Below are 25,257 nucleotides of genomic sequence, written 5' to 3' on the forward strand. Positions count from 1 at the left end.
AGCTCTACCTTGCTGCCTGCCTCTGTCACCAGAGCCAGCATTTAAGTGCTTTGCATGTTTCGTTGTATCACGGAGCCCTAATAAGCCTATTCTCATTCAATCTTAGAATAGCTTCCTAAATACTTGAGCTGTGTAAGCAAATGACCCTGGTTTCATCAGGTACAACTCTAAGCAGGTCGAAAGCTAAATTTTTAAATCTTAAAAAATAAAAAATAAAAAAATGTAAAGCCTTTCCTTGACCCAATTTCTCTCCTGCAACGATCACTCTCTATTCCTCCAGAGCCACGCTTCTGGAAAGTCATCCAGTCGTGTTTCCATTTTTACTCCTCCAGTCATCATTCACCTCCAACCCACTCCAAGCTAGTTTGCACTTCTACCACCTCAACGAAGCTGCTCTTGCCAAATCAATGAAAGGATAAATCAGCTCCCATCTTACAAAACGTAAACTCTCAGCAGCTCTCACGGAGAGCCCCTGCCCTGGAACACTTGCAGGACAGGCATTTGCTCTGCTTCTCTAGCTGCTCCTTCCCAAGCTCTACCACCCGCCTCTCCCCAATCTCCAAATGTTGGCATGCCCTCAGCGTTTGACCCTGGGCTCCTCACTCAGTACTTACAATCTCCCTAGGTGAACCCATTCATCTCCATGGCTTTAAATACCATTGGTAATTTCCCAATTGATCTTTCTAGCTTAGGTTTCTCTTCTGAGTTCCAGACTGCATATCCATGTCTACCTCAGAGCTTCACTTAGATGCCTCTCACTCAGTCTGTGCTCAATTCTCATTTTTCCTCTCAACACTGCTCCTTCTCTGGGCTTCCCTATCCACCCAGCGTCTCACACCAGAAACCTCATGGTCACCCCCATCATATGCCCATGCATTCCATCCTTTATGTTCAATCCCTCAGCAAGTCTTGACAAATTTCCTCCTATAAAACTTTCCAATTAGTTTACTCCTTTCCATTTCCACTGCCATTACCCCTGGACCAAGCAACTATCACCTCACCTGGGGAAGCTGAGAATCTTCCAGAGGGTATCACCTGCACACTCTCACTCCTCTCTAATCCATTTCCACAAAACAGGCAGAGTATAGAATTACAGTTACAAATCTGATTTCATCATTTCCTTGCTTAAAATCCTTGCATTGTTTCCTCTTAGGATAAATTTCAAAATCCTCAGTGGGCACTACAAGGCCTCAGTGGACTTGGCCTCATCAGCTCACCCCCACCACCAACACCACCCCTACTCCTCTCCTCTTCATTCACTCCATGCTGCAGCCAACCTGGCCTGCCCTTTGTTACTCAATCATGACAAACTCTTTCATCCTCTGTATACGTGGACCCTCCCCCAGCATCACCTGGTCCACTCATACTTGAAGTCTCAGTCTCAGTGTCACTCAGAGTCCTCCCTGATACATCATCTCCAGAACAAGCCCTCTGTTACTTACTCTCATAGCCTCTATACTTGTTCTTTGTAGCCCTTTTCATACTTCTGATTACATGGTTATCATGTGACTCCTTCTGTCTCCCACATGAAAAAGTCAACTGCAGAAGAACAGGAGCTGTCTTGTTTTATTTCCACCACCAGCACGGTGCCTGACAGAGAAGGCACTCAAACATTTGATATTAGAATAGGTGACTGAATGAATTAGAATACAGTTAAACATAAACTGCTTTGAAGCATTTCATAATTTACAAACACAAAATTTAGTAAGTATTTTAATTAGATTATGGCTTAAATTACTAACAATAAATTATTTTTACTTATTGATTAAAGCACAAGAACTATATTGAGCTATATTATTAGCTAAGTTTGAGTTTCCTCAAATGTATTTCTAAAACTATTCCATAAAATTGGCTTTTATTCATTTAGACATATCTTTCCCCCAAAGATTAACATAATGGTTTTGCTAGGCATTAATATAACAATAGTAATAATGATAATAATAATAACATTTTTATAGAGTACCAAACATCATGCTATTCACTTCACATTTAAGCTTCACAAGAGATAAATATTAAAACCTCCATTTTTAAAGATGGTGAAACTGAGGATCAGAGAAGTTAAGTAACTAGTTCAAAGTTATACAACTAGCAATGGGTGGTGGCAGGACTCAGACTCATACTAACTCGAAAGTCAATAGCAATAACTATTATTTGTTAAAAATACAACACCTGTATATAAGTATCTGAGGCTTAAAACAGCTTTAAATGATTATTTCAGCTTTAAAATGACTGCCTAATTTAGTCTCCCATAGACAAAAACTATTTCTATCCCACCCATAAAAAGCAGCCTGTGACTCATTCAGAATGACATCCTTGTGCCTTATCCATGTAATCCATACCTTATTCTACAACATAAATTTAGCTTCTAGTTAATTTTCTTCTCTGCAAAGACCTCAATTAACTTTAAAAAATGGAGCCAGCACTTTAGGGGGAAATGTGCATATTGAGCTCCATTTTTCAGACAACTTTTCGCAGGAGAATTTTGGACACATAGTTCATAGCAAACTCAACTATTCCCAAAACCATCCATCAAAGGAGAAACTATGCCAAAAATTCTTTTGGTAGAAATTAATCTAAATCACACTCTCTAGCACAGTATTATACAAATCAATAACTTTGCTAACTGGCAGTAGGCAGTGAGTATGCATTTGATTGATTCATCACACAAGATACTTCTACAACTAAGGTCCTGTTTTCCTGACAGAGCAAACAGGAAAGAAATATTGTTATTCCAAATCACACTATTTCTAAGACTCCTAGTGAAATACATAACTAGTAAGCATTTCCTCAACAAAGAGGTAAAAAGGGGTGATATAACCCAATTATGAATATTAATTCTTTAAAAATACAGTTTTCAGTAAACACTTTTAAATCCAAAACAGCTAGGATTTCAGATAGTGAACTAGCCTCATTATTGAACTCATTATACATAACAAAAAGGATTGTGAATTTTTAAAGAATTAAAATACAGCAAAATATACTTAACATTTAAAACTTAGTACAAAACTATACTAATAAAGAAAGTGTGTTACTGGCATAAGCACAGACATATAGATCAATGGAACAGAACTGGAGCCCAGAAATAAACCCATATGGCCAACCGATATTTAACAAAGGTGCCAAGATCATTCAAAATGGAAAGAATAGTCTTTTCAGCAAACAATGCTAGAAGGACTCTATGTCCTCCACACACAAAAGAATGAAGTTTAGACCCCTACCTTACACCACAGAGAAAAATCAACTCAAAATGGATCAAAGACCTAAATATAAAACCTATACTCTTGAAGAAGAAAGACGGCAGCAAAGTAGAAGGACGTAGAATGCATCCCTCTCCACAGATGCATTGGGAATTCACCAAAAGTCACAATAATTCCCACAGAGAACCAGCTGAACACCAGCAGATGACCTCGGACACCAGAAAGGACTGCAGAGATCCCGACATAACTGGGTAGGATAGAGGGGAAAAAAAAGGAAAGGAAAAAGAGGAGGAGAAGGAAAGGGATGGGTCCCACACCCCGAGGCGGGGGAATCTGAAACAGAGGGGAGGTCACCGAATTCGGGGAAATGTCACTTATCTGACAGGGAAACCCCTTCTCCAACGGGGAACCTCCCTGGGTCACAAGGGAGGCATTTGGGACTGTTCAAAGAGGGTGAAGCGGCTGAGCTGTGGCAGATGGGAAAGAGTGAGAAATACACAGAGGGTCTGCACCACGGCTCAGCGTGTCCGGACTGAGAGGTCGGTTCACAGCCGAACAGGGGGTCTGGGACCTGGAACGTGGGAACCGGAGAACTGGTTCAGGGTGAGAAACATTGTTGGCAGTGGGGAGACGGACTGAGAGGACAGGAGGGAAGAAATCCACAGCGGAGAATGCCTACCGCAGAAAGCTAGGCGGCCATGGTGGCAGCTTGATACTGCTGACTCACAAGCAGGGGCTAGGAGCCGTGGGTGTAGCCTCTCTCTCTCGGCACCTGCGACGGACAAAGGAAGGAACCCTCTGGGCCTGGCTAACGCACTCAGGGATAACAAAGGTCCCCAGGCAGGGCTGGCCTAGAGTGCCTGCAGCTGAGAGCCAAAAGTTCACAGAGTGGCCCAGCTCTGGAGATATTCTGTTTACACCTGAGCCACCAGCATCCCTCTGCAACAGGCACCACCACGGCTGACTGAGCCACCTTGACCCAGGCAGGGCACCCTGGCGGAGTCGTAGCAGAGGGGAGGAGCCACGGTTGGAGTCGCTCTCTCGGCCTTAGCCGCCCAAGCTGCTGTGACCCAGCTAGGGTGCCACTGCTGACTCACTCCCAGGGGAAGGAGCCACTATTGTATCCTCTCTCATTCCAAACACCGGCGCTTACAGAGGAACAATAAAGGAAGCTCTGCTGGGTTGCAGAGTAATACAAAAAGCCCAAGGTGGGTAGAAGGACACTTACAGCTGAGACCCCAAGGAAACAAAAATATTATTATTAATTCTATTGATCTGGTCCATTCTGGGGTCAGTTCTGGTTTGTTTGTTTTTTTATTTTATTAATTATGATCTTAGTCCTAAGGGATCTACATGTTTCATAACTTCTATTTTTTATTCTATTTTTATTTTTAGCCTTTTTATATATTTCTAACCAAGTTTTTTGGAGTGCTGACTGTATCTCTCCTACCTTCTTTTCAGCTCTATCTTTTATACATTTCTATTTCTTTTTCTTTTCATATTTCCAGTCACACTACGCTCTTCTGTTGCCCTGTCTTCTATCCTTTTTTAGTTCATTTTATCTTAATATATGTATAAGCAATATTATCAGTCTGCTCTGTTTCCTTGCTTTATTCTCCAGATGACACATGGCTTTGGTTTTTATTATTAGGTTTTGTCTTTATCTTAGTTCTAAGTATAATTGTCTGATTTCATTCTGAGAATCTTCAGTCTGTCTGGTGGTACTCTCGCTCTTTGTTATATTTGATCCTAGCTTTCAAAATCTCCCTAGATTTGTGTTTGTGTGTGTGGTGTGTTTTTATTTTGTTTTTTTGGTTTTGAATTTCTGTTCGTTTTCTCTTTGATTGTCAGATGGCATACTGGGGTTCTTCTGTCAGGTCTTTCTAATGCCTTATGTTCTACTGGATTCAGTATTTGTGTGTCTTATACATGTATGTGTTTCCTTGACTTAGTATTTGTTTGACTCAACACTCTGCCATTAGTCTGGGGCTTGGACAGTCTTCTTTAAAACCCTTTTATTGCCAGGACAAGCAACCTCTAAAGTCTGGACTACTCCATCAGAAGTCAAGTAGGAGGCTCTGGGGAGGGAGCACTGAATCCAGGATTCTAGACTACTAGGGAGTCCTCAGACATAGGGAAGATTAACTGCAGGGAACTCTCACAGAGCCCTGTATCAGAGTCTAAGACCCGACTTGGTCCAACTGTCTGCAACTGCCAGTGCTGGACACCTCACACCAAACTACAAACAAGATAGGAACACAAACCCTCCCATCAGCACACAGACTACCTAAAGCCATATTAACCTCACAGATATCCTAAAACACACCACCTGACACGGCCCTACTCATCAGAGAGTAAAGACACAGAGCCACACACCGGAAAGACCCCCCCACCAGGAAGCCTACTCAAGACACTGGACAAACCCCACCACAGGGGGTAGAGGGCAGAAACAAGAAAAATTACTACTATGCAGCATAGGGAAAGGAGACAGCAAATCCTATAAATTAGACAAAATGAGAAAACAAAGAAACACCATGCAGGCAAAGGAGTAGGAAAAAAAAACCAAAAGACCAAATAAATGAAGAGGAAATAGGAAAATTGCCTGAAAAAGAATTCAGAGTAATTATAGTAAAAATTATACAAAATCTTGATAACAAGATACAGAAAATATAAGAAACAGTTAATAAGGACTCGGAAGAACTAAAGAGCAAACAAACAGTAATGGACAACAAAATAACTGAAATTAAAAATACTCTAGATGGTATAAACAGCAGAATAACTGAGGCAGAAGAATAAATAAGTGAGTTGGAAGACAGAATGGGGGAAATAACCGCCACAGAGCAGGAAAGAGAAAAAGAATAAAAAGAATGGAAGACAGTCTCAGAGACCCTGGTGACAACATTAAGCACCACCAACATTCAAATCACAGGCACTCCAGAAGAAGAAAAAAAGAAAGGGTCTGAGAAAATATTTGAAGAGGTTATAGTGGAAAACTTCCCCAACATGGGAAAGGAAATAATTAACCAAGTCCAAGAAGCACAGAGAGTCCCATACAGAATAAACCCAAGGAGAAATACACCAACGCACATATTAATCAAATTAACAAAAATTAAACACAAAGAAAAAATATTAAAAGCAACAAGAGAAAAGCAACAAACAACATATAAGGGAAAACCCATAAGGATGACAGTTAACCTTTCTGCAGAAACTCTGCAGGCCAGAAGCAAATGGCAAGATATACTGAAAGTCCTGAAAGAGAAAAACCTACAGCCAAGAATACTCTACCCAGCGAGAATCTCATTCAGATTTGAGGGAGAAATCAAAAGCTTTACAGACAAGCAAGAGTTAAGAGAATTCAGCACCACCAAACCAGCCTTACAACAAGTGCTAAAGGAACTTTTCTAAGTAGGAAACACAAGAGAAGGAAAAGACCTACCAAAACAAACCCAAAACAATTAAGAAAGTGGTAATAGGAACATACATGTCAATAATCGCCTTAAATGTAAATGGATTAAATGCTCCAACCAAAAGACACAGACTGGCTGAATGGATACAAAAACAAGACCCTTCTATATGCTGCCTACAAGAAACCCACTTCAGTCCAAGGGATACATATAGACTGAAAGTAAAGGGATGGAAAAATATATTCCATGCAAATGGAAGTCAAAAGAAAGCTGGAGTAGCAATACTCATATCAGACAAATGAGACTTGAAAGTAAAGACTATTACAAGAGACAAGGAAGGACACTACCTAATGATCAAGGGATCAAACCAAGAAGAACATATAACAATTGTAAATATCTATGCTCCCAAAATAGGAGCACCTCAGTACATAAGGCAAATGCTAACAGCCATAAAAGGAGACATCGACAGTAACACAATAATAGTAGGAGACTTGAACACCCCACTTACATCAATGGACAGATCATCCAAACAGAAAATAAATAAGGACATACAAGCTTTAAATGACGCATAAGATGATCTCAACTTAATTGATATTTATAGGACATTCCATCCAAAAACGACAGAATACACTTTCTTCTCAAGTGCACATGGAATATTTTCCAGGATAGATCACACCTTGGGTCACAAATCAAACCTCAGCAAATTCAAGAAAAGTGAAATCATATCAAGCATCTTCTCTGACCACAATGCCATGAGATTAGATATCAATTACAGGAAAAACACTGAAAAAATACAAATACATGGAGGCTAAACAATACGCTATTAAACAACCAAGAAATCAATAAAGATATCAAAGAGGAAATCAAAAAATATCTAGAAACAAATGACAATGAAAACACAACAACCCAAAACCTATGGGACACAGCAAAAGCAGTTCTAAGAGGAAAGTTTATAGCAATACAGTCCTACCTCAAGAAACGAGAAAAATACCGAACAACCTAACCTTACACCTAAAACAATTACATAAAGAAGAACAAAGAAACCCCAAAGTGAGCAGAAGGGAAGAAATCATAAAGATCAGATCAGAAATAAATGAAAAAGAAAGGAAGGAAACAATAACAAAGATCAATGAAACTAAAAGGTGCTTCTTTAAGAAGATAAACAAAATTGATAAACCATTAGCCAGACTCATCAGGAAAAAAAGGGAGAAGACGCAAATCAACAGAATTAGAAATGAAAAAGGAGAGGTAACAATGGACACCGCAGAAATACAAAAGATCATGAGAGACTACTACAAGCAACTATATGCCAATAAATTGGATAACCTGGAAGAAACAGATAAATTCTTAGAAAAATACAATCTTCCAAGACTGAACCAGGAAGAAATAGAAACTATGAACAGACCAACCACAAGTACGGAAATTGAGACTGTGATTAAAAATCTCCCAACAAACAAAAGCCCAGGGCCAGATGGCTTTACAGTCGAATTCTATCAAACATTTAAAGAAGAGCTAACACCTATCCTTCTCAAACTCTTCCAAATTATAGCAGGAGGAACACTCCCAAACTCATAGCATCACCCTGATACCAAAACCAGGCAAAGACGTCACAAAAAAAGAACATTACAGGCCAATATCACTGATGAATATAGATGCAAAATTCCTCAACAAAATACTAGCTAACAGAATCCAACAGCACATTAAAAAGATCACAAACCATGATCAAGTGGGGTTTATCCCTGGGATGCAAAGATTCTTCAATAAATGCAAATCAATCAACATGATACATCATATTAACAAATTGAAGGATAAAAACCATATGATCATCTCAATAGACACAGAAAAAGCTTTTGACAAAATTCAACATCCATTTACAATAAAAACTCTCCAGAAAATGGGCAAAGAAGGAAATTATCTCAACATAATAAAAGCCATATATGAGAAACCAAAAGCTAACATCGTTCTAAATGGTGAAAAACTGAAAGAATTCCCTCTAAGAACAGGAACAAGACAAGGGTGTCCACTCTCACCATTATTATTCAACATAGTTTTGGAAGTTTTAGCCACAGTGATCAGAGAAGAAAATGAAATAAAAGGAATCCAAATTGGAAAAGAAGAAGGAAAATTGTCACTCTTTGCAGATGACATGATATTATATATAAAAAACCCTAAAGACTCTACCAGAAAACTGCTAGCACTAATCAATGAATTTAGTAAAGTAGCAGGATACAAAATTAATGCACAGAAATCTCTTTCATTCCTATACACTAACAACGAAAAAGCAGAAAGAGAAATTAAGGAAACTCTCCCATTTACCACTGCAACAAAAAGAATAAAATACCTAGGAAAAAACCTGCCTAAGGAGGCAAAAGACCTGTATGAAGAAAACTATAAGACACTGATGAAAGAAATCAAAGACGATACAAACAGATGGAGGGACATACCATGTTCTTGGATTGGAAAAATCAACATGGTGAAAATGACTGTACTACCCAAAACAATTTACAGATTCAATGCAATCCCTATCAAATTACCAATGGCATTTTTCACTGAAGTAGAGCAAGAAATCTTACGATCTGTATGGAAACACAAAAGACCCCAAATAGCCAAAGCAATCTTGAGAAGGAAAGATGGAGTTGGTGGAATTAGGCTTCCTGACTTCAAACTATACAAGGCCACAGTGATCAAGACAGTATGGTACTGGCACAAAAATAGAAAGGTAGATCAATGGAACAGAATAGAGAACCCAGAGGTAAACCCAAGTACATATGGGCAACTTATCTTTGACAAAGGAGGCAAGAATATACAATGGAAAAAAGACAGCCTCTTCAATAAATGGTGCTGGGAAAATTGGACAGCTACATGTAAAAGAATGAAATTAGAACCCCTCCCAGCACCACACACAAAAATAACTCAAAATGGATTAAAGACCTAAATGGAAGGCCAGACACTATAAAACTCCTAGAGGAAAACATAGGCAGAACACTCCATGACATACATCAAAGCAAGATCCTTTTTGACCCACTTCCTAGAATAAACAAATAAAATCAAGAATAAACAAATGGGACCTAATGAGACTTAAAAGCTTTTGCACAGTGAAAGAAACCATAAACATGACAAGAAGACAATCCTCAGAATGGGAGAAAATACTTGCCAATGAAGCAAGGGACAAAGGATTAACCTCCAAAATATACAAGCAGCTCATGCAGCTTAATACCAAAAAAGCAAATAACCCAATCCACAAATGGGCAGAAGACCTAAATACACATTTCTCCAAAGAGGACATACAGATGGCCAACAAACACATGAAAAGATGCTCAACATCACTAATCATTAGAGAAATGCAAGTCAAAGCCACAATGAGGTATCACCTCACACCGGTCAGAATGGCCATCATCAAAAAATCTAGAAACAATAAATGTTGGAGAGGGTGTGGAGAAAAGGGAACCCTCCTGACTGTTGGTGGGAATGTAAGTTGGTACAGCCACTATGGCAAACAGTTTGGAGGTTCCTTCAAAAACTACAAATAGAACTACCATATGACCCAGTAATCCCACTACTGGGCATATACCCAGAGAAAACCATAATCCAAAAAGAAACAAGTACCATAATGTTCACTGCAGCACTATTTACAATAGCCAGGACATGGAAGCAACCTAAATGCCCATCACCAGATGAATGGATAAAGAAGATGTGGCACATATATACAGTGGAATATTACTCAGCCATAAAAAGTAATGAAATGGAGCTAAATGTAATGAAGTGGATAGACCTAGAGTCTGTCATACAGAGTGAAGTAAGCCAGAAAGAGAAGACCAAATACTGTATGCTAACTCATATATACGGATTCTTAAAAAAAAAAAAAAAGGGTAATTATGAACCTAGTGACAGGGCAAGAATAAGGATGCAGATGCAGAGTATGGACTGGAGGACACGGGGTTGGGTGGGGCCTGGGGCGAAGAGGAAGCTGGGACGAAGTGAGAGAGTAGCATAGACATATATACACTACCAACTGTAAAATAGATTGCTAGTGGGAAGTTGCTGTATAACAAAGGGAGATCAACTCGATGATGGGTGATGCCTTAGAGGGCCAGGACAGGGAGACCAGAAGTGAGTCATGGGAGGGAGGGGATATGGGGGTATATGTATAAATACAGCTGATTCACTTTGGTGTACCTCAAAAGCTGGTACAAGCGTGTAAAGCAATTACATTCCAATAAAGAGCTTAAACAAAAAAAAGATGACAATCAAAACAAAAAACAAAAACCTATACTCTTAAAAGAAAACATAGGTGTAAACCTACACGACCTTGGATGAGGCACCAAATCCAATCCTTAGAGGACACCAAAAGCACAAATAACCAATGAAAAAACAGATAGGGTATAGTATATAAAATATAGAAAAAATCTTATAACAATACTAAAAAGACAAATAATCCAACTTAAAAATGGGCGAAGGATTTGAATAGATATTTCTCCAAAGACATATAAATGGCTAATAGGCACATGAAAAGATGCTCAACATCATTAGTCGTTAGGGATATACAAATCTAAACCACAATGAGCTATCACTTCACATCCACTAGGATGGCCAAATTAAAACAACAACAACAAAAACCCAGAATATAAGTATTAGTGAGGATATGGAGAAATTGGAACTCTTCTACACTGCTGGTAGGAATGTATAATGGGACAGCTGCTATGGAAAACAGTTTGGCAGTTCCTCAAAAAGTTAAACATAGGATTATCATATGACCCAGCAATTGGACTCCTAGGTCCAAGAGAATTGAAAACATATGTCCACCCTCAAATTTGTACATGAATGTTCATGGAAGCATTATTCACAACAGCCAAAATGTGGAAACAACCCATATGTTCATCAACTGGTGACTGTATAAACAAAATGTGGTCTATCCATACAATAGAATATTATTCAGACATACAAAGGAATAAAGTACTGACACAAACTGACACAATAAAATACGGACGCACCTTGAAAAGACTATGCTATGTGAAAGAAGCCAGACACCTAAGACTAAATATTGTACAGTTCCATTTATATGAACGTCCAGAATAGGCAAATCCATACAGACAAAATAGAGATCCATGGTTTCCAGGGGTTGAAGGGAGGAGGAACTGGGGAGTGACTGCTAAAGGGTTTGGGGTTTCTTTTCGGATGATGAAATGTTCTAGAATTAGTGAGCACTGAGGGCTGTACAATCTTGTGACTACAGTAAAAACCATTAAATTGTACACTTAAATATAGTGCAATTTATGGTATGTGAATTCTGTCTCAATTTATATATATATATATATATAAATTCTCAACATATATAGTAAAGCTATATTGATCATGGTTTAGCCTTTTGAAGATTCAGAAACATCTTGATGTGTTTAAATTTACAGGTGTTTTATCCCTTAAAGTGTCAAATAATGTAAACTCCTAATTAATAGCATATGCAAAATGTGTTTATATACCTGATTCATAATGGTTTCTTAAAGTTTAGTAAGTAATAAAAAAGTTTGGGAAAAGTGTTTTACTAGCAAAACTTGATCAGATCTACGAAACCTTAAGAAAAAGCATAACCTCATAACTAAAATTTAGGCATGCTTTTTACAATACTATTAAAATTATCTGCACTATAATTTAAAGAAACAGAAATCAACTAGACTTGCTTTGTTTTTCATACTCAAAATATGGAAAGCAAAGAGAAATAACCGATTTTTAATCATCTAGATTTTACATGACTATATTCAAAAGAAGAAATGAGACATTCTGCTAATTAACAAGAGCACAAATAACAGGAAACATTTCACTAGGCTAGTAATGGTACATGAAACTTGAAAAACCTACGACCACAGTTCTTACCAGTGGAAGCTCATTTTTCAGTTCTCATTACATGCCTCTGCTACATGAAATCAGTGGTTGAGGCCACTAACAAACTTTCAGTTTTAATAGTAGAACTCATTAGTACATAAACACTATGAAGGCATATAAATGCAAAACTATCATATGCCCAGAAGAAACAGACAAGTAATTGTTACCTGAGCATTTTTAAATGAACATCATCTAAGCCTCTGGGGTCCAGGCAGGTAATGTAAATGAGCAAAACAGGTCCAGAGTAAGACAAGGAAGGAGTGGGCTCTTGGGTGAACTGGAGAGCACAGGCCCATCTAAAGGAGGCAGCTATTACTTAGCTCCAGCAAACTGCTAGATGTGAGGGCCCAACACAGTCAGATTTCTAATTTCTCAAGAGCTGGAAATCTGGTTTTCATCTTTCATGTTTTGGGAAATCCCGCTAATTTTGAAATGTTGGCAACTCATTTAAAATAAAGTTGAAATACTGAAAAGGTCAAATAAAGCCCATCAGCTGCTGAATATGGCCACTTGTTTGCAAGCTCTGAAAAGAAACTCTTGAAATTAGTTTATGACAGATAAGCTATAAATATACTATATTTAATACAGATAATATACTTTTTATATAACTAATATACCAGAGTGAGTCAAAATTATCCACACTCTGGCTGTAGAATTTATAGACATTTTAATATAACTGGAGTGTGGATAATTTCTGACTTACCCGCATATATTAAACATACTTAATATATTTAATAAGTATATAAATATATTTATCAAACTTTGGGGGCAGTAGTCACCTTTAAAGTTTTCAAGGTGGTCCACAGACCAGACACTAGAGAACAGTAGTAATATTACATTTCATTCGTATTCCTTACTCAAGTATCAAAGGTAACTCACTTCTTCCATTCATTGTTGTGACATTTTCTTTTTTTTTTTTTTTCTCTAGCTGTAGCCAGCATGGGCTACTCTTTGTTGCGGTGTGTGGGCTTCTCATTGAAGTGGCTTCTCTTGTTGTGGAGCAAGGGCTCTAGGCCCACGGGCCCATGCTGCTCAGTTGCAGCATGTGGCCTTAGTAGTTGCAGCGCACGGGCTTAGTTGCTCCGCAGCATGTGGGATCTTCCCGGACCAGGGATTGAACCCATGTCCTCTGCATTAGCAAGTGGATTCTTAACCACTGCACCACCAGGGAAAGCCGACATTTTCTTACTATAGCCAAATGGAAACAAAGTGGATATCTTAACTATACTCCACTGATAAGTATTCCAAGAATCAAAAGAGTTTGAGAACCAAAAAACAAAACAGTTTGGGAGGAAAAAAAAACCGGGGAGGCTATTTCTTGCTTTTGGACAGACCTTAAAGAAAATTAATTAGGTAGTAAAATTGGTCTCCATTTTATAATAATCAACTAGTAGTGCATTAGAATGGAGACAGTTGCCTGAATTATAATTACATAGTTGAATAAAAATCTTTCTGGCAGGAACACCAGGGAGTTATAGATAGTTACAGACGGGAATCTTCCTGGAAAATATACATAGCAACAAGAAGAAAAAGAAAAAGAAAACCTCACAAACCTCTTTTCCAGCAAACCTAAGAGAAAAACAAAAATATAAGAACTCCAAATACATAAGGTCTGGCTGAGATCAAACAAAGCTGACATCAGACAGAATCTATATTGGGAGTGGAGAACAGAGATAGAGACAGAATATGTGGCATGTGATGAGGAGGGCCCAATAATGGCAGGTCTCAGAAAGCAACAGCAAAAACGCACATTCTTAAGGAGAGGGATTTACACTGGCATACTGTGGCTGTGTCCCTCCAGTCACAGCTGCAAAGGAAGGAGTAGGAAGTCCAGAATTGGTGGCAAAAAGCCTCCTAGACTCAGTCTGGTTTGGAAAGGCAGAGGACATGCGGCAACACGGAGAACACACCCAGGCGCCATATGTTAAAAACTAGCTCTGAGGCAGAAATCTGGAAATCTACCCTGGACCCATCCATACCTCCTACAAATAACCAACTGAGGAAAATCCAATTCACTAAATCACAGGGAATAAAAAGGTAACCGGCACAGCACTGACTTGGAGATACTATGAGAAAAATGGTAGAAATGAGCAGCATAATGTACCAACTGGCAAAGAACACTGCTAGAAAAACATTACAATGGAGAAGATAAAAACTGTAACCAAATATTCTTGCACAAATTTAAGAAAATCAATGAAGCCACCCCACCACGAAGAAGATCACAAAGCATGAATAAAATAAGAACTCGAGGAAGAACTGTCTAGACAATAGGAACAAAGGGAGCATGAACTGGCAGAACTCAAGGAAGAAACAGAAGAATAAACAAAAGTGTCACAGAAATGAAGAAGAAACTGAAAGGAGATCAAAGAAAAGAGACCTTGCAGAAGACACAGTAACAGACATTAAAGGCAGAAACAAACAAATGAAAGTGTTTAAAAGGATTAAAGAAAAAATAATAAATAAAAAGGATATACAAAGGGAGATCCAACAGACATAATCAGGGTCACCAAGAAAGACAACCAAAACAATCAAACAAAATAAGTATTTAAAGATATAATTAAAGAAAACTTTCCCGAAATAAAAATGGATTTAAATCTACATATTAAAAAGGCACATATGTGCCAGCATATCCTATACCAGCATATCCTAGGAAAATGACTGAATATTAGAGACAAAGAGAGAATCCTTTGCGGCCAATAGGCAAACAGATCAAATCATTAATAATAGGAAAAAATTCAAGTTGGCGTCGCACATCTCTACAGAAACATTTAATGCCAGAATACATCTGTACCATGCCTGTAAGATACTCAAGGAAAGAAAGAGTGAGCCAAGGATTTTATCACCTGCTAAGCCATTCTAAATATAAAGCAACAAAAAGAAGTTCTGAAAATGCTGTAAGAATAATATTCCCATATTATTTTCATGATTCATAATTGAGAAACTATCAGAGGATAAACTTTAACCAATCAAAGGATAACTGGGAAAAACCTCTGCAGAAGTACTCGGGTGAGCATTACATATATTTAACTGAAAAATGAAGACCAAAAGAGAAAGAGATAAAGGTGATAAAACAGAACACAAACATTACAGGCTATAACAATGTATAAATTCAAATAAAAATTGGGTGAAGGGGGAAAGTGAGTAGGAAGTATAATAAGCTTACTGCTTACCTTGATGTAACAGCTAGGAGTCAGTAGATAGCCTTACAGCTCACAAATCAAGCAGTAGAAGTAAAACCATACATAACAGTGCAAATGTAAATACAATTGTGAATAAATACTATTCACTATAGTCTAAAATTGGGTGATGCAAAGAGAAAGGGGAAGAGAGAAGAGAGTATTTAAAAAGAATTTTACCTTTCTTCATAGGAGAAAACTAATAGTTATTATGAATAGAGAACTAAAAATATCATATAGAGTAACTAAGACAAAAATACAAACCTTCCTAAATATCAAAAGAATAAAGCAAAGAAAAATTATACAATGAAGGACTTAACATTTATATATTTAAAAACAGAAAACATAAAATATAATGACAGAGCCCAAACAAGACATGTCTGACATTTCAATAAATGTAAACGGATTCAACTCATACTGAAAGAGATTTTCAAGTTGACTCCTAAAGCAAAACCTATCTCCATGCTGATTTAGAGATACATCTAAATCAAACTAATTTAAACAGTTTGAAAAGAAAAGGATGGGCAAAGGTATACAAGGCAAATGTAAACAAAAAGAAAACAGGAGTTATTTCACCCAGCTCTTTTTGACTCCAGAATCTGAGGTCTAATCTACTATAAAAACCCCAAAGAATGTTTCACGTGCTCCTAAAATAGTGCACGTATAAGGTGTGTACATGAATGAATACACCTTATGTGTATATTTTTAAAACTATCTATACTAAATTACTCAATTATATACAATCTTTGAAATAAGACTAGATATCAAATTGCTAAGTTTAAAGAATTTAGTAATATTTACCTTTAATGGTATATAAAATTTTTTCCATATAAAAATCAAAACACTTTACTGAAAAATCCTCATCCAGATTTATGTCAAGATCAGCTGTAGATCTAATATCATGCAGTAACTCCTCATTCTGATGACAATCCACTTTAAAGCACTCAAAAAGTAAAATTTCAGTTGAGATGTTTTCTGAATCTTAAGGAAGTGGGATTTTATGAAATGTATAATACACTATAAATAATTCTGTTGAAGTAGCATTTTTTTTAAACCTCTTGCAGAAATCCACAGCTATGACACTGCCTTCAGGTGTTAAGGATCTGTAGCTTCAGAAAAAGATTTCATGTCTCAGAAACAAAAGTATGGGTAGTAAAACTTAAGAAACATTCTAGGAATATTATATAAAGTTCAATAATGGCTCTATAATACAAAAATACACTTGTGGCAGCATCAACTCAGTTAATGCATAAGAGGAAGTAATTGTGAAATCTCTGTGTTTCAATTTCAACATCAATAATAAAAGGATGGCTAATAATAGTACCAACCTGATAAGAGTGTTGTGAGCATTAAATGACTGAAACACTTAGAACACTGCTTGGCTTACACTGCAATAAATGTTAGCTAACACTATCATCACAAAGATATAAATTTCAAACTCATGCATTATTCAAATCTTTTAAATCTATTTTAATTACTGATGATAGAATTAGCCCCACCAAGAAATATTTCCCTAATGGGAAATGGAAAGCTGCTCCTTTCCTAAATTCCCTATTCCCTCTCTGCTACCATGTACCCCTGGGGCAAGATCAGGAGCCCTTCCTCATTCATCCCACGGTACATCTCCATTAGAGCATTATATCAGGATGTGTTCGTTGTTGGTGGCACTGTCTTCCCCACCAAGGCTGCTGTGAACTCCTTAAAGTCAGCAATTATGTCTTCTGCATCTCAGCACCTCCAGGGCACCTGTTCCCACACATATTATAAGCTAAATTAAGGTGTGTTAAATTAACAAATGTGGTATTGTAGGGTGCAGGGGGTGGGGGTGGGGGTGGGGGTGGGAGGGTGTGTGTGTGAAAAACATGATCCAGTTCAGGGTTTATATTCTGTGGATTGCAATGATCTTGATAACAGACTGAGCTGCCTTAGCTGCCTACCTTCCTGAAAGGTCTGTTACCAAGATCAGAAAGGTAGGCAGCTAAGGCAGCTCAGCTGGGTCCAAGAATGAAAGTAGGGACCGTTCAAGAAATATTTAGATACTTATAGAGCACCCTGTGTGCATCAGGAATGAACTGGGCTCTAGCGTTGTAAAGGAGACCACATCTCTGTCTGTAGAGAGCTCACAGCCCGCAGGCAATGGAACAGGTAAGGATCTCCCTGCTACTAGTTAAGTAGAGACGTTATAGCTAGATCAAGACAGCTGATGCCCCGAGTGCTCCTAAATTTCAGTGCTCTTCTACCAGAACAATGCCTTTCAAATGTTGACAGGGCTCATAGTAAAAAATGTATTCTATAGCACTACCCAGTACAGATACACACACTTCTGATCTTTTCTAGTTAATTCTTTTCCATTTCACTTTTATTAATGTTCACCTTGACACATTAAATTGGTTTATGACTCAAAGGTGGAAAAATACTGCTCTAGAAGATATATTTTAAAACTCTCTCTAAAATGTCAAAGTCAGATATAATTCCTAATAATTAATTTTTCTCACACAATGAATATCCCAGCCAAAAAAAAAAAGGAAAACACTATCAAATAATCAAATAACCCCCAAAGACTAACACAGAGCCATGACAGCTGTCACTTGGGGAGTGGGAGGAAGCTAAACCTAATCTCCATCAGCTTTCTCTAAAGCCACCCAACCTAAGGGAAACAGCGACTGCTACAAAAAAACAGCCTGGTGGCAAGTCCCCCTGGCACCTCAGCTCTCTTCCAGCCAGACTGTGGCCCAAAAGACTTTCATCATCCTACACAAGAAATTCTGGAGCTTCCACTTACAATGAATATTTTTAAATGATTTTGTGTAAGAGAGTTTAATTAAATGTGTTTAGATGGGGAACAATGAATTTATTAAAATAAGTGAATGAAAATCAAAATAAACTATTTTAAATAAACATCTTAATTTTTAAAAATCTCTCACTGAGATTGCCAATCTTCACTTAAATTGAGGGCAGGGGAATGTACTGATTTATCCCAGATCTGAATAAAGCATGTAGAAGTGAATCATTAACTAAGGTAGTAGGTTTTTTGGTTTGCTCTTGAAATAAGCAAGGCAGTATACAACTTTTCCTCAACATAAGATGCTTGTACAGCACTTCCCACTAAAGGAAATATGGTAAAAACAATCATCACTACCCAGTAGCAAGTTAGAGATGAAGAAACCCCAATATTCTCAGAATTATTTCAAGAAATGGGCAGACAGTACTCCAGCTCTGAGAAGGCAGATTAAGTACAAGAATGTTCAGTCAAGTTCTAGGCCTTACTGGCCTCACCATTCCCCGTCCAGCAAGCATGTCTGAGTTTAAAGGACTCATTTTTTGTGACATTTGCCTCAAATTACAGGACAATTTTTAAAACTTTAATAAATCTTCCTGTCTTCCTCTAAAGAAATCTGTTTAGAACTATGCTGAGAAAAATATTCTTTTATAAAGATAAAATGCATTTTTTTCTAAGAAAAAGGAGAAAGTCATACCTACTATTTATCAGCTCCATCCAACAGAACTTTCTGTGATGATGAAGTGTTCTATTATCTGCACTGTCCAATACAGTAGTAGCCACTAGCCACCTAGCACCAAGCACCTAGTCCAATCACTTGGACTGTGATTGGTGTGACTGAGAAACTGGGTTTTAGATTTATTTCATTTTAATTAATTTCAATTTAAATAGCCATATATGGCTGGCAGCTACCATATGGGGCAGTGTAGATTAGATAATCAACATAAGTCCTCAGCAGCAAAGCTGAGTAATTGACTTACCTTGGACTGAATGTCACAATTTGAAGATATGATACTCTATACCAATATTCAATTTTTAGCTTCCTAATTAATATTTAGTTAATTAACATTTAAGGTTTCCTCAGAAGTGATCTTTCAAAAAAGTTTGGTAATTTTTATTCTAAAACATGAACATACTAGATCTGCTGAGCAGGATTCCTTTGGCAATGTTCAATTTTCCATTTGTGAAACTTAAACACAGGGAAAAGAGAAAAAAACAACAACTTGGGCCCACCCTCCTCTTGATACAAAGGTAAGAAATAAAACACATAATCTATACAAAGCCTAATACAACCTCCTCAACTCTTCTGTGTACATCTGCCCATCAACCCCTGCTTGTGTTTGCTTCTTTAGACCCAGTGTGGCTTTCAACAAAAGTCATTCCTACATTTGTTTGACCGCTTGACTGTGTTCTGTTATGACCAGACCCTCTAGAAGTATTCTACCTAAAAGAAGACCACTTAAAATGTACATACTAAAATATTCTATATTTAAATAAGACAAACTGATCAAATGGCCAAAATGCAGTAGCTTGAAAGAGAGCAGATGCTTCAGAGAGACTAAAATATGCAGATCATGCCAAGACCACCTTCCAAGCAGGTGGCAAAAGAAACTGTGTAGTTCTATAGGCAGCAAGGAAGAGACACCCCAAGAAAATATGCTTAAAAACACACTGCAGCCTTGCTGTGGCCATAGGATAACTAACTTTAACTTCAGTCAGCACCACTGCACTTCTTACAATCTCAAGGTCAATGCCAAATTATTTTTTTCCAGCTTCTCATCATGCTAATGCTTATACACAAATATTCCACAAACACACACACACACAGGAACAAGTGTTTCAGTAATTTCATCATTTTTAAGTAGAATGAACTTCTAGAACTTGCATCTAAACATACTATGCGCTCATTTAAAACAAGCAAACTTAAGTATACTGTGCAAAGAACAAAGCCACTACTATTGCATAGCATATTGGGGGAAGCTCATACCACACAGAGCAAAGCTATTCTATGACAGCAGTGCAGCCCAGGTAAGAATTCAGCACCACAGACGAAAACTTCATTTTTACTTCATTTTTTTCTCTCCCGCCACTACTGTTACTACCAGGTCCCCCCAAAAAGGACTAGAAGTTCACCTACTGTATCTAAAGAGCATTGGGATCTTAATAAGACACCTAAAGAAGCAACGCATACACTCTCTCCAGGGCTTCGGGTCTTACAGAATAATAACTGGCATTGCCAGAAGAAGAAAAGGCTTCATCTGGGGCAACTAAGAGCACTCTGACCTAGCAAAAGACTGTCAGACTCCATAAAATCTGCGTGCTGTCAATGCCCTCATGTGTGTGGATAAAATCTGCAGATGTAGCCGCGGCAGGAAAGAGGGAGACAGAAAATTTTCAATGGGGAGCTGCCGTGCTGTTCAACCCTAAGAGTACCTTCCTCACTCTTCCAAGAAACGACCTACATACTCCACTGACCGCAGCATCTGCAGCACTATCTCTAAGGAGCTTATCAGTTATAAAATTCTATGATAAAGCCTCAATGTCTAAGACAAGTGCCAGAAACCTCAATGCTTTTTTCATTATCCTAATTCTTTGAGGAAAAAAGTCAAATAAATATAATAAACAATACAGAATTTTCACAGCAGAGGCACAACTTCTCAAAGTACATAAAGTCTATAAACAAAATAAATACTACTTCTCATTCAGTTCTTTAAAAGTGCGCTTCAGAGTAGCATTACTCTTGCAGAAATAAAAATCTACTAAAAGACACTCTGAAGATAAATGAGCTTAACAGGGGTAAACCTTATTTTTCTTATACTTAATATTCTAATGTAGAATTATGAGATAAAATATAGATTCTAGTAAACAAAATAAACATTCATAACAGAAAAGAAAGCCGTTTTTCACTTGGCTCCAAATGTGAACACAAGTAGGACACATCATTAAATGAAAAAACTTACTAAACTATCTTAGCACAAATGGGGCTCAGTACTTTTTCTTAATGCCCAATGATTATGGGCTAAATATCTCACCTCTTTATTTTATAAGCCCTGAAGTTCTATAAAACTCACTCCTATTCCTCTAGGAGAGCTTTCACAGACCAGTTTTAGTAGACATCAATCATTAAAAAACATTATTTAAGGAATTTATCAATATATAACTATGAAATTATACTTCTGAAAATATCATCCTTCCTAAATTAGGATTCTGTAAAAAAAAAAAAAAAACTCAATAGAATTGTTTTCTATTTATTTTTTCAATGGTCAAAGCATCAAAGCATCTTCCACCCAAAGTGTAATATATATACATATATTTAAAAATCATGGCTCCTGACTTAAGCATAACATTACAAATTTTTTAATATGCATTTTACAACGTGCTCTCACTCTTACCTGTATATCCGGCATACCATCCCCAAGAAGCCACCATTCCTAAAAGCCATTTGTACATGATTCCTTCAATATACCAGAACCGCTTACTGTTCAGCAGTCGAAGGGGCTGAAGCACAATTATATAGCAGACGTAGGATGAAATAGCAACCAGGTTGTTGGCGACCATGAAGGCAAACCTCATCAGGGCTTTCACCAAGATCCAGCCCAGCCACGGAGCTTCTTCCAAAGTCACAGCCATTCTCACATTGGACACTGTCCTGTCTTTCTGAGGTGAAAAGAAAATTCGTTTAAAAGGGAAAATGGATTAAACACATCTAGATAGTCACCAACAAAGAAATCACCTCCACCACAAAAATAAATGAAAACAATCGAGGGTCTAATCTTTCCCCGTGTAGTACCTCTGCGATCTGTCCGGGAAATTCCAGAGGGGGACAGAGAGCGAGGGAGGAGGAGCCGTACAAGGTCAAGGGAGCTGCTCACGGAGGCACAGGCTATGTCATAATATATTTAGCAAATGATAACACTATTCCCACCAACTAACCGGTGGCCGGCCCGCACCGCGTCTGACTGCAGTCTTCTGTTGGACTTTAAGGAAGAAAAATAGACCCACTTGCTTCACACACCCTCAGTATCTCCAAACTGACAACACGAGTGAAAAGAAGACTGAAACGGGGACCTCTCGATCAGACCTCCCAGATATTGAGACCTCGGTACCCTCACCGCCACCGTTCCTGCACTGATTCATTCCGTTAAAAGGTCTCTCGCATTAGCAAAAAGAGTTACGTTAAAATTGTTCATTTGCGGCAAATCCTGTCTTGTGTTCCTCGCCCCCCCCCCACCCCGCCCCCAGGGGGGGAAAAAAAAGAGGGGCAGAAAAGAGAGCAAAAGGGTGAGAGAAAGAAAGTGGGCGATAACAAGGCAAAAAGGAGGAAGGACAGGAGTAGGGGGAGGGGAGCGATAGCAGAAGGAGGTGGAGGCAAAGGGCCAGGGATGAGGAGCATCGTCCCCGACCAGAGGGCAGGGAAACCAGGGATGACGAAAGAAGCGGGGAAGAAGAGGCGACGGCAGCGCCGAGGTTCCCGCGATGGGAAAGGGTCTGGGCGGCGGTCTCGGCCCGCGCGCCGGGCTCACCTCGGCGGGCGCGGGCGGCCGGCGGTGGAGCGCGGGGGTCGGCGGGGCCGGGGGTTGGCGGCCCGGGGCGCGGTGCTGCGCGGCGGCGGCGGCGGCGGCGGCGGCGGCGGGTGTCCCCAGCCGAGGGGTCGCGGTCATGGACTTGGCGGCGGCGGCCGAGGCGCGGCGCGAGCGGGCGCGCGGACGCCCTACTCCCCTTGCGGCTGCCTGTGGACAGAGGGACGGCGGGGACTCAGAGGCCGGACCTGTCACCGGGGCGGGTCCCGGGGAGGCGGGCGGATGCCCCGCGCCCCCGCCTCCTCCTTGGGGCCTACCGCGCCCGCGTCCCTCATGCCGCCGCCGCCGCCGCCGCCGCCGCCTCCCCCGGCCACGCGACGACGACACCCCTTCTCCGGCCCTCCCCTCCGCCCCCCAGCGCCTCCCCGGGCCCAGCACGCCGCAGCCGCGGGGCCTGCGCCCGCCGAGCCTGGGTTTACCTCGGGCTGGCCCGGCCCCGACCGGGGCAGCGGGAGCCAGAGGAGCCGGAAGAATGCATGGCCGGCGGAAGGAGGAGCGGCGGGGCCCAGCCCCGCTCCGGCGGCGGCGCGGCCCGCGCCCGGTCCCCGGCGGCGCCGAGACTCTGTCCCCAGTGCCCGGCCGCGTTCGCCCGGGCTGGCGGGGAGGGGCGGCGGGGAGGAAGCGGCGGGAGTCGGGACTGCTGCAGAGCCGCCCCCAGAGCGCCCTCTAATGAAGGCACGGCCGCCGCCGCCGCCGCCGTCGCCGCCGGCGCCCGGGATCCCTCCGTCCGCGGGTCGAGGCCCTTGGGGCTGCCTGGCCCCCGGGCCGGGACCTGGCTCGGCCCGGGACCGAGGAAGAGGGCCGCTCAGAAAGATCTTGGAATGAGCACCAATCCTTACACCAACACGAGTGATTTGGTCCAAACTGAGAGCCGCTGTTCAGCCAAAACAGCCGTTTTTCATTGTTAGGACTCGCTCTCCTGACACACTGATCACTGCCCAAACTGGGAAGCTGTCTCCTTGAACGCTGACTGTCCTCTTTTCTTTCCTAATGAAACCCAGTTGTTCTCATGGCTATTCTTCTGAACCTCTCAAGAGTATTAAGGGCTGGAGTTTAAAATCAATTCATGTTAAGTGCCAAAACTCTTGTTCCTGGAAAGCACCTGGAGCATGAATGGCAATTCCAACGCCCCATCCATCCTCCCGCCCTGCCCCCCCCCCGCCCCAAAAAGAATCCAGTGGGAATGAGTGGTCTACACAGAGACGTTGAAATTTACTTAGTCAAGGAGGGGAAAGCACATAGGCAGTGACTGTCATTGAGTAAGTGCCCAAAAATTCGTGGCCACAGGTACCCCTGGACAGGCCTGGTCATTCCCGGGATACTGCAGCTGCATTCTGTTTCAGAGTTTGGACCACCAGAAGAAAAACAGAGAAATAGCTCAATGACCTGCCCACCTGAACATTCTCATATGGCCTACCTAAATTTCAGTATCAAAAAAAAAAAGTATAACATCTTGTTATATCCTTTTATCACATTTGTAAATTGGGGGGGGGGCTCATTTTTTCACACTCCTAGTAAACTGCCTTATTTAAATCAGAATGCCACTTATTCTGCCTATAAAATGTTTATCACTGTGTCTGTTTTGGACTCTCAAGGATCTCTCTCTCTGTCTCTCTCTCTGCTTAACTTCAGCTCCTCTGGCTCACAGGTGAAGGAAAGAAAATTCACCTTATGACATATGAAAGAATATTTTCTATTCCTGTTCCCTTGGGTGATGAGGAAATATGAAAGCACAGAGCCTGGCTGAAATAATTTATTAGATTTCTTTCCATTTATAATTAATTTGTTTTTATTTATATATGTTGTTTATCTATTTTATCAATATTATATTCTACCGGTACAGGGCATAAAAGCACAGGCCTCCTTAGAGATCTTTCTGTATAAGATCAAGTGATGCCAAGGTAATAGCATCTTTAAATAAATCTCAGGAGAGAAATAATGTATGTACTGTAGATTATTGTTTAAGATATGTCATTATACTCTTAAGTGGGTAAGACAGGTGAGGCTTAATTCTTGAGCAAGAATTAAGAATAAACTCCCCTAAGATTCCATTAGGTCCATCCCATTCAGCATTCCCCACATGCTGGCAAACACCGGATGACACCTGGAGAGAGATAACCTACAATGTGATCTGTACCTGGTTCCTGGATCACAGAGCATCTGCCAGAGCTTCAGATATACCAGCACTTGCTGAGATGTAATTAGTACCAATCAGTCATGCCCAGAAAAGGGCCAGAGGTTGGG

At 39.9% G+C, this 25,257-nt stretch overlaps 1 protein-coding gene across 3 annotated transcripts in view; it reads right to left on the reverse strand.

Annotated features, from left to right (window-relative positions):
* The window catches only part of LPGAT1 (lysophosphatidylglycerol acyltransferase 1), a 78,990-nt gene extending 55,380 nt beyond the window's left edge, over nucleotides 1–23,610 (reverse strand). Inside the window, exons 1-3 of one of the 3 annotated variants that reach the window (XM_057727742.1) lie at nucleotides 23,433–23,610; nucleotides 22,957–23,163; nucleotides 21,826–22,090 (exon numbers count right to left, since the gene is read on the reverse strand). In XM_057727742.1, coding sequence (XP_057583725.1) covers nucleotides 21,826–22,090; nucleotides 22,957–23,094 — 403 coding nt within the window. In that variant the 5' untranslated portion in view covers nucleotides 23,095–23,163; nucleotides 23,433–23,610. The remainder of the gene's footprint in view (nucleotides 1–21,825; nucleotides 22,091–22,956; nucleotides 23,164–23,432) is intronic. The other 2 variants (XM_057727745.1, XM_057727744.1) reach the window with 2 other exon arrangements.
* Nucleotides 23,611–25,257: the final 1,647 nt, after the last annotated feature.

The sequence above is a fragment of the Hippopotamus amphibius genome, chromosome 3, assembly GCF_030028045.1.
Source record: "Hippopotamus amphibius kiboko isolate mHipAmp2 chromosome 3, mHipAmp2.hap2, whole genome shotgun sequence".
In the NCBI taxonomy this organism is placed as follows: domain Eukaryota; kingdom Metazoa; phylum Chordata; class Mammalia; order Artiodactyla; family Hippopotamidae; genus Hippopotamus; species Hippopotamus amphibius.